This window comes from Ornithorhynchus anatinus, chromosome X3 (assembly GCF_004115215.2).
Source record: "Ornithorhynchus anatinus isolate Pmale09 chromosome X3, mOrnAna1.pri.v4, whole genome shotgun sequence".
In the NCBI taxonomy this organism is placed as follows: Eukaryota; Metazoa; Chordata; class Mammalia; order Monotremata; family Ornithorhynchidae; genus Ornithorhynchus; species Ornithorhynchus anatinus.
The window spans coordinates 9,468,945-9,479,617 of NC_041751.1; the positions used below are offsets into that span (position 1 = coordinate 9,468,945).

The window sequence follows — 10,673 nt, forward strand, 5'->3', positions numbered from 1 at the left end:
GCATCCATATGAGGCAGTATGAAGTTACCTTGCTCAATAGCTACTTCTCTCTCATCAAGACTGTCACTTCCTTAGCTTATTCTGAGCTCATCCTCTAGACTGTAAGCTCGTTGTGGGCACGGAATGTGTCTGTCAGACTGCTGTATTGTACTCTCCCAAAAAATACTCAGAACAGTGCTCTGCACACACTGATGGACAGCTTTTGTACCACTGCCATTGAGAGATGGTCAATCAATAGTATTTGAGCTCTTATTCTGTGCAGAGTACTGTACCAAGTGCTTGGGAGGATACAATAGAGTTGGTAGGCAAGATCCCTGCCCTTGAGGATCTTACACTGTTCTAAAGGCTTGGAAGAGTTCAACAGAATTAGGAGACAGCATCTCAGTCCTCAAAGACCTTACAATCTAGCAGGGAAGATAGGCACTAAAATAGAGGAGGATGCAACAGAATAAAAATATATTTTCATAAGTAGAGGGAGGAAGAGGATGAATATCCAGGTACTTAGGTGTCATGAAGAGTTAAAGTGACTAAAGTTGTTTTTAACTGTATTATAATGCAAACCTTGGGACTCCACTCTGACTACGAGATGATTTGAGCCCCGGGGCATGATGGTATTCATAGTACGGTCAAAGGCAAGATATGTGGTGATCTGTACTAATGCTAGTTCACGTCCCAGAATGCTAAGGGACTTCAGTCATCTGTTTTAGAACAAAATATTGTCAAAGTAAGGAAAACTGTTCACTGAACGTATAGATCTGTATTAGAAAACTTTTTGAAAATGAGACATTTTTGTCTTATTTGACTCTGCCAAATGTTTTGGTGGACAGTGGAACAAAGCATTTGAAATTAGGACTGGGAGACCCATGTGAGAGAGGGACTTTGTCCCATTGGATTATCTTCTATCTACTCCAGCGCCTAGCCCAGTGCTTGGCACTAGTAAGCATTAATAAATACCGCAGTCATTTACTATTTAGGGCTATCCTTTGAGGGTTAGAGGGCATATAGTCATGTTACTCTTCCAGTTCCTTTGGCTACCTCCAGGGCACCAAGTGAAGGAAAATGGAGTTCCATTGTTTGCTAGAGCTTTGTCGGATCTTTGGGCAGGGAATATATCTGTTTATTTTTGTACTGTACTCTCCCAAGAGCTCAGTACAGTCCCCTGCACCCCATAAGAGCTCAATAAACACGAGTGACTTTCTACTTACCGTCCAATCCCTAATGATTTTATTTTGTTGTTTTTCCTTTGACAAGAGAGGAAAAGGAAGACATATAATAAACACCCCACTATGGTACCCTGAATTACAGGAGTGCCTTGTTTTATTCCTGAGAATAAACAGTCCTGCAAGTCTTTGGTAACAGAAAATTGCTCCACGCTATGTCTCCTTGAAAGACATTACGTCACTATCAAAACATCAAACTAAAAGTCAACATAAAAATAGGTTTAAAGGTTACCCTCCCATGAAATATTCTTCTAAAATCATTGAAAACAAAACTATTCAAAATGTCTTCTGCTGAAACAGGAATTGCAATTACCTAAAAGGAAAATGGTTGCATTATTTAGTATAAAGTACTGCAAGTGAGAATTTTAAGACTACATTTAAACAAATTATTTTTAATTTTTCATTGGATGAACTATTAACTCATTCTGACAGGATTAGCAATTAATGTTGGCGCCTACCCAATATCACCCGAGAATAGCATATCTATTTTCTATTTTTTATAAAGACAATTAACATGATTTCTACTTCTTACAATAGGACTGGGTTGGTAATTAATTCATCAAGAAAAATAAGCAAGTAAAGGTTATGGCAGATGCTTTGGCACAACTGAAGAAAAAAAAGGCAGCCTGGAATGGGGTTTATTCTGTTTTCTAATTTTTTTCCATTTGTGATAAAGCAGCAGACACACTATCAGCAAAAGCAAATATTTTCACTAGAGATATGGAAAACAAATTATCAGCTGTTCTTTACCAATCACACACATCACTGAGTTGAAAGAAAAGCAACCTTTGCCTATTTTTTGATCACTCAAAAATCAATCTTTAGTAGGAAATCTTTCAAAACGTTTAAAACAGAATATATTTATATCAGGTTTAACCTAATGATTCCTACTGAAATATATAAATTGAATTTATTAACTTGAATATGAATGAGAAAAAATTTCTGCTATATCAATATGGCAATATCAACACAAACTTCAGGAATTTAAACCAATCCTACTTTCCTTGAATAATCAATCTTCTGTCAACACTTCCCGATGCCCATGTTCTGAACCTCTTGAATTCATAATCGTTCTAACTCACGACTAAACTGTATTGATAGTGTAAAAATCAAAGTGTTTACCTTAGTAAATGGTATATTTCTTCTGACTTTCTCATCACTTCTCAAGATCAAGAGAAGGCAGTTTTACTTAATGAAAATTAGCTACATTCGAAGTTTTTGGTTTTAGATTAGACTTCAAGCAAATTTCGACATATGGCCCTGGCTCCAAAGGGAAATGGAGGAGAACAAGGCAGGCAGTTTGCATTCATCAATGCTAAGCCACTGACACAGACTCACCAAAGAAACGGGCAGAAATGAGCGATAGTTTGGTTTACAAGAATCACCCCCTTTTCTGCAGTAGCACATACTACTGCTGTATGAAACAGAATCTCCCTAATTCTTCCAGTGCTAATATGGATGTGCAAGTATTTCCAGAAAACAAGTACTCCATTTCACAGCATGGACTTAGAAAGCTAGAGCAATAGTGGGGTCCCAAATCATTAAGACTTGATTACCTTTACTAAGGACTGCAAACTACAGCACATTTGCTCTCACATTATGTAGCACCATTCATCCTTCCTAAAGAATACTGTCTATTTATCTAGCACCTTTCTTCTCCGGATTTCAAAGTGCTTTACTAACTGCCTCATTAATCCCCACAACATCTCTGAGAGTGGAATTTGGCAAGCAGTGATCGCTCCACTTTCAAAGATAAGGGGCCCTGGGTAACAATAGGATGCCTGATTTTATCTGAAACTGTCAGACGTATTAGGTGGGTTTTGCATCCCGTTCCTGGGAAGTTAAATCATTACCTTTTTCCCCTCCACACCCCCTGGACTAGCCCAATTGTTTTCAAATGAAACAAAAGAAGCTCATGTCCAAAGTAGTTTTCTCTTTGGTTCATTTATTGACTGCTAATCTAACGACTAGGTCTCAACTCAGCCTATGCACCATAAATTAGGGAGGGGCACTTGCCTCTGATCCGTTTTGTTCTTTGGAAAGTCCATTTTCTTTGATGGTATTTGTTAAGCATTCATTATGTTCCAGGCACTCTACTAAATGGTGGGTAGATAGAAACTAATCCAGATTGGACACAGTCTATGCCCCATACGGGGCTCATTGTGTTAATCCTCATTTTACGTATGAGGTAACTGAGGTCCAGAGAAGTTAAGTGAATCGCGCAAGGTCACAAAAGTGGCAGAGCTGGGATTAGAATCCAGGTCTTCTGATTCCCAGATCTGTTCTTCACCCATTAGCCCACTTTGCTTCTTTTTTATAGAATTCTTCTACGCCACTTGCCAAACTATCTCCTTGAGGGTGGGAATGGTGTCTACCCTTTTGTAAGTAGTACAGTGCTCTGCACAGAGTATTCAGTAAAGTACTCTGAGTCAATAAATACTCAATAAATATCAATTAATGGTATTCATTGAGCATTTACTGTGGGCAGAACACTGTCCTAAATACAACCAACAGAGTCGGTAGACATTCCCCCAACCATAAGGAGGTCATGATCTAGAGGGAGAGACATATAAATATAGAATCGTACACAGGTGCTGTAGGGCCGAGGGTGGGGTGAATATCAAATGGTTAAAGGGTACATTTCCAAGTACACAGACGATGCAGAAGGAGAGGGAGACAGGGAAAAAAGGACTTGATTGGGAAATACAGCAAAGGCTGCACTGGGATTTAGGGAAAGGCAGTTAATGGTGGTGAAGGCAAGCTGGCATCATGGTCTAGTGGAAGGAGCCCGGGCCTGGGCTCTGCTCTGTGACCCTGGGCAAGTCACTGTCAGTTTCCTCATCTGTCAAATGGGGATTAAATAACTATTGTCCTTCCCCTTTAGAATGTGAGCCTCATGTAGGATAGAAACTCTATCTGACCTGAGAATCTTCTACCTCCCCTAGAGCTTAGTACAATGCTTGGTACCTAGTAAGCACTTAACCATTACCACGCTTATTATTTTGATGGAATACAATTTCAAATCTCGCTAAGGAGTACGGCATATTAAAGTACAATGGTTCTGCACGGAAGCCTTTACTACACTTCTGCAGTCTACGGTTCAGGAGGCATTAGCTTCTAAACTGTGAGTCCGTTATTGGGTAGGGACTCTCCTTGTTGCTGAATTGTACTTTCCAAGAGCTCAGTACAGTGCTCTGCACACAATAGGTGCTCAATAAATGCGACTGAATGAATTAATTAGCCGTCTCTTCTAGGAACTAAATGTGGCTCTCAATAAGGGGGTGGAGGAGCAAGGCATTTAATAGTTACATTAAGGTAGATGTGTGTTTACATGATTGGCTCTTTGTGACCAGCTGCTCCAAGATTTCATTTTGTTTGGCTCTTCTGAACAAACAGGTTGCAGACTCCCACTCGACTGTATTCCTTTCTTAATTCCCCCCCCATCCCCGCCCAGAGCCACTGCATTAAGACATAGAGAAAAATCTCCAAAGTTGTCTTACCTTGCAATAACAGAATGAAGATGTTGGATCCAGTTAGATTCTTTCTACTGCAGAACAACTAGACATACAATAGCTGGAGAGAAATTACCACGTGAGCGCACCCAAGTTGAGAACTAATGTAAAGTCAGCGGCAGATGTTTGTAATTAACAAAGCAAGAAAGAATGATCATGCAGAAACCAAAATAACACCTTTCATCTGGCAGGATCCCTCGACACTACATAAACCGTAAAATGAAATCCAGTTCATTCACTGCTGAATTGTGGACGTCTCTGAGCTCAGTCTTGGATCGGGCTCAACCGAGCAGAGCCACCTTCCACAATGACCTAGGGTACGAAGTGATGAAGAAGGCAAATGGCTGATTAAAGAAAAAAACAAAAACACTGAATCCTTCTCAGTAGCTGCAAAGGCATTAAACCAACCAGCAGCAGTAATTATAAAAAAAATGAGGTGATAGCAAAATTCAGTGTCAACCTCCCCTTTGTAAAAAGGGCCGTTTTGCCATATGTCCTGACTATAAGTAGACTGCGTCTTTACCAGACTGATGCTGGCAGGGAATCCCAGAGATGAAGGCCAGAGCCCCAGAAAACAATTCTGCTATTTCAATGCAAGTTGAAGAGAAAAGGGCTCTTAGCTTCACTCTGAAGACTGAGGCAGCAGGACCCTTTGATACGCAGAATGGAAAAAAAAAACTCCCCAAACTGACTGTTGCCCATCTCCCAGACAGCACAAAAGCTAACACGAAGAATTTGACAAGATTAAGGGTCATGAAGGCCAACGTAAAATGAGAATATCAGGGATCGGCAATCCAAAATGATCGCCACACTGCCAGGCAGGATAGGGCCAAGGGCAAGGTACGATAGTGGTAGGTTGGAGAGGCTGCCACTGAACATTTGAAATTTTGAGGGGGAGAGGGAGGGCACTCCCAAGATCACCCCCACTGTCTCAAGTTTCTCAACCTGGGGTGAGTTACTAAAGGAGAGAGGTAGGAGGAGGATTGAGGATGGGGGTGCGGGATGAAAGGAGTAACCTAAACTGAAGTGGCAGAAGCCCATGCCAGACTTGCTGGTGTCTGGAGTGGCCCGTTTCAATCAATTTCTCAAGACACAGGGGTTTGTATTCTAATGACATCTCTGTTGGAAACCTCAAGTCGACGGGCTAAGGATACAATTTGTCAAGCTAAAAAGATCAGTCAGAGAGAGTCAGGGGGAAGAACATAAACCCATTCTGAGAATTTTAAATTTCTGGGTTCAGTTTTATAGTGTCAGCCTTGGTCATTCAACTTAACCAGTTAATGTCAGTATATTTAAACTGTCTAAGGGCATTATGCATTGAACTTTGGGTGGTGTTTCTAAGGGACAGTGTTTGATTGTTCTCTGGAACTTTAGATCTTTCTTATTTGCTGATCCTCCCACCCTCAAGCAAATGGGAGACTTAAGAGTCTGTTAACCTGCTGCTTTGGGGAATGAATTAAATCCACTTAGCTCTACTTCTTAGGGAACTAGATTCAGCAGTGCATGGTGCATTGATCATTTTACCATCCCAGAAGGACCATTATCTTATTAGTGACCTACATGGTTGTTGTAGGACTGTGAGCCTTTTGTGATCCAGGGACCTTTGTGATTTCCCTGTGTCACTCCCCAGCTTTCAGGGCACTGCTTAACATGTTGTATAGGCTTATTAATGGTGGTGATAATAGGAGTGTGTCTATTGTGATATTATACTCTCCCAAGTGCTTTCAACACAATACCTGCTGTGGGCAGGGATTGTCTCTCTTTGTTGCTTAATTGTACTTCCCAAGCGCTTAGTATAGTGGTCTGCACATAGTAAGCGCTCAATAAATGCAATTGAATGAATAATAATCATATTTATGGAGTGCTGTGCGCAGAGCATTCTATTAAGTGCTTGGGAAAGCACAATATAACAGTATAACAGAGTTGATAGACACATTCCTGGTTCACAATGAGCTTACTGTCTAGAGGGGGAGACATTAATAATAATAATAATAATGATAATGACAGCTGCCTCCAAATAGAGAGAGATTTGGCCATAACTGCATGCAGAAGCATGTGTAGGTGAAGGCTTGATCTTGACCTTGATCTAAAGCAGTAATTCTGAGCTTTTTTGGGTTAGAGGTATAGCCAACAAAGAAGTGTTCTATGGGTATATCCACCCTGATCAGTCACTCATCTGAAGAAGCTTGGGGACTGATCAGAGGTTGTGCAGTGAGGTCTCTGTATGTAGTTCTCTCCATTCTTTCACTGACTGAACATGTTGGGAGAGTATACTGTGCCTAACTACCGAAATTAAATTCTTAGGGCACACTGGTGTGGGGGCATTGGGGGATGGGGGAAGAGAAGGAGGTTGGGCCAGGGCTTGTCATTCACGTTACACGAGTGGAAAATGTGTGTCACAGCTGAGAGACGTTTTACCTGGTCATATCGAATCTTATCCTAAATGAAGAGCTCCAATCCATTTCAATCCTAAATTCAATGTTTATGCCACCACATTCTTATATATTTCATTTTATTCCAACTTGTCTGCAATTTATCATCCCTGGGCTAAGTGGTACAATCATCAGTATTTTAATAAATTATTTTTATTATTGTATTAAGCACTTATGTGTCAAGCACTATTCTAAGTGCTGGGGTAAATACAAGTTAGTCAGGTTGGACACAGTTCCTGTCCCACGTGGACTCACAGTCTAGGAGTAAGTAAATGAGCACTTGAAGGCATATTAAGTTTGCGGGATATCCTATTTGACAACAGGATAGACTAGTCACTTATGAAGTAAAATGATCTGCAAATTCAATCAATCAATAGTATTTATTGAGAGCCTACTGTGTGCGGAGCACTGAACTAGGCAATTGAGGAAGTACAGTACAAGAAAGTTCATCAACATCTTCCCTGCCCACAAGGGGCTGACAGTCTACAAGGCAAGAAAGACATTAAAATCAATTATGAATATGTACATACGTGTTGTGGTCCTGAGGGTGGGGTGAATATCAAGTGCAAGGTGATGCAGATGGGAGAGGGAGAAGGGGAAATGAAGGCTTAGGGATGGCCTCTAGGAGGAAATATGATTTTAATAAGGCTTTGAAGGAGGGGAGAGTGAGGGAGGGAGTTCTAGGTCAGAGGGAGGATGTGGACAAGGGGTCGATGGTAAGATAGACGAGACTGAGGTACAGAAAGTAAGTAGGTTGGGTTGTAGACGGAAATCAGCAGCGTAAGATAGGAGGGGACAATCTAAGTTCTTTAAAGCCAATGGTAAGGAGTTTCTGTCTGATGAGGTGGAGGATAGGTGCCAAAGAGTGGAGAAACATGGGCTGAACAGTTTTTTAGAAAAATAAGGGCAGCAGAGTGACAAGTGTCCTGCAGTGGGGAGAGGCAGGAGGTCGACAAGTAATCACAGTGGGGTAAGATAAGGGCTTGGATCAGTTGAGCTGCAGTTTGGATGGAGAAGAAAGAGTGGATTTTAGCAATGTCGTGGAGGTAGAAGGGACAGGATTTGGAGACAGACTGAATATGTGGGTTGAATGAGAGATCTGAGGAGAGGACAAGGCTAAGGTTCCGGTCTTGTGAGACCGGGGGATGGTCGTGCGTTTTACAGTGATGGGAAAGTCAGGGGATGGACAGGGTTTGGATGGGAAGATGAGGAGTTCTGTTTTGGACATGTTAAGTTTGAGATGTCAAGGAGGGCCATCCAAGATGTCCTGAACGCAGGATGAAATGTGAGACTGCGGAGAAGGAGAGAGGTCAAGGCTGAAGAGGCAGACTTGGGAATCATCCACGTAGAGATAGTAGTTGAAGCCACGGGAGTGAATAAGTTCTCCAGGGGAGTGGGTGTAGATGGAGAATAGAAGGGGATCCAGAGCTGAGCCTTGAGGTACTCCCAACATTACGGGATGGGAGGCTGAGGAGGAGCCCACGAAAGAGACTGAGAATGAGCGGCTAGAGAGATAGGAGAACCAGGAAAGAACAGCATCAGTGAAGCCAAGTTTAAATAACCCAAGGTACATTATTAATCTTATATTGTGGAAAACAGGATTATTCCATTTTTCATAAATAGTATGATTTTCTTATGACATTTGACTAGAAAATTAAATGAGAGATTTGGTTTTCTCTTGTATGGACTCATCACCTGCTCAGGAGCATTGAATGTGTACATATGCGTACTTGCATGCATGCACACACACACACACACAAAATACTAGCAAATACACCCCAAGGTAGTCTTTGGGAAGAAAAATAAAAAGGTGCCCAACAGCATAGCTCTGGGCAAATATTAATTATCATCACTTCTGCAAAATGATAGGAAAAGCACACAAAATGGGCCTCAAAGTTTTAATCCTAGAATGTTTTGAGTCTTCGGGAGCTAAAAATGATCAGTTAACATGTGATTAACCCATTAGCTAGCAAGAGAAATGTTTACAGTATTCACATTCCTGAGCTCCTCCCCTTAGCTCAGCTTTCCCCAGCTCTTGACTCAGACCATTTTGATATCTGGGAACTAACCATTGGTTGAAATTGGTTGAAAACGGGAAGTGTGTAAACAAAATGGGAGGAGAAATGGAATAAGGAAATCCACCTCCATTCTCCCAGTGTGAAGCTTTTGATTTTCCTTCCAATGCACTGTACATTCCAAGCGCTTAGTACAGTGCTCTGCACATAGTATGCGCTCAATAAATACTACTGAGTGAATATGAGCATACGTCTAGTCCTAGAGAAGTGCACCACTGCAAGAGGGGTGATGTGCCAAAGAAAACCCAAGAGCAGCCCCTTCTGCGTGGCTCAGTGGAAAGAGCCCGGGCTTGGGAGTCAGAGGTCATGGGTTCGAATCCCACCTCTGCCCCTTGTCGGCTGTGTGACTGTGGGCAAGTCACTTCACTTCTCTTTGCCTCAGTGCCCTCATCTGTACAATGGGGATGGAGATTGGGAGCCCCACATGGGACAACCTGATCACCTTGTATCCCCCAGCGCTTAGCACACTGCTTGGCACATAGTAAGCGCTTAACAAATACCAGCATTATTATTACAAAACTCCGGGAAGTTTCTGCCGGCCGCAACTCCAAAAGAAACCTTCCAGGTCCACCCCAAAACATCGCTTTATTTGCAGGGGCTTCAGGGCCACGACAGCCAGTGGGCGGTGCAATGGTAGGACTGCACCTTGGGCCTCAAACACTTCCTCTCCCTAGGGGAAAGAATCCCTCTCGGCCTTGATTTTCCCCGATTTTTAAAGGGCTCCCTTCCTCCTCCTGAGGATAATGCTGGCATTTAACAGCCTCATCTTCATCCGTTTGGGAAAGAACCGCCTTTAAAGGGGTGAGGGCGTGCAGGCCGGTGCAACCTCCTGCTCTCCCTTTTTTTGCTTTTACCCCAAAAAAACGACAGCATGGGCTCCCCCGGTGGCTCGCAACTCTCCCCCGCTCTCTGTCAGTCCACCGCCCGGGCATTCCCGCTGTTTTACCCGTTTCATTTTGGTGCCACGACTGTCTTTCTTGCCAAGGACCGTCCTGCAAAAAAAGAGCTCGAAAGCAGCAACCCAGCCCCTCCGCCTCTCCCCCTCTCCTTCCTTCCAAGGAACTCTGGATTTCGAGAGGGAAAGAAAAGAGGAGAGAAAGTGGAAATGCATCAGTACCCGCAGGAGGATGTCCAGCTTTTGTTTCTATTTTGTCCTCGGGAGGCGATGACATGCTGCTGACGGGGGCTTTTCGCTTCTTTCAATGGAGCTGCAACTGGGCTGGGAGGGAGGGAGGGAGGGAGGGAGGGGGGCGGGGGCCTGGCTAACGGAGCGGACGCCGCTGCGCATGCGCGCCCACACGTCCTCCACCCCCCCCCCCCACACACACACTAGCGGGCGCGGTGGGGAGGGGGGGGCGGGGCCGCTCCCTCGGCGCGCTGTCAACGTGGCCCGCCGACGCCCCGCCCACCCTGCGCGATGACGTCACCGCGTCC

The 10,673-nt window shown here is 43.3% G+C and overlaps 1 protein-coding gene across 1 annotated transcript in view; it reads right to left on the reverse strand.

Moving 5' to 3' along the window:
* LOC100089913 (death associated protein) overlaps nucleotides 1-10,468 on the reverse strand; it is a 45,655-nt gene extending 35,187 nt beyond the window's left edge. The window contains exon 1 of the mRNA XM_029053836.2: nucleotides 10,357-10,468. Within this exon, the coding sequence (XP_028909669.1) occupies nucleotides 10,357-10,411 (55 nt within the window). The 5' untranslated portion in view covers nucleotides 10,412-10,468. The remainder of the gene's footprint in view (nucleotides 1-10,356) is intronic.
* Nucleotides 10,469-10,673: the final 205 nt, after the last annotated feature.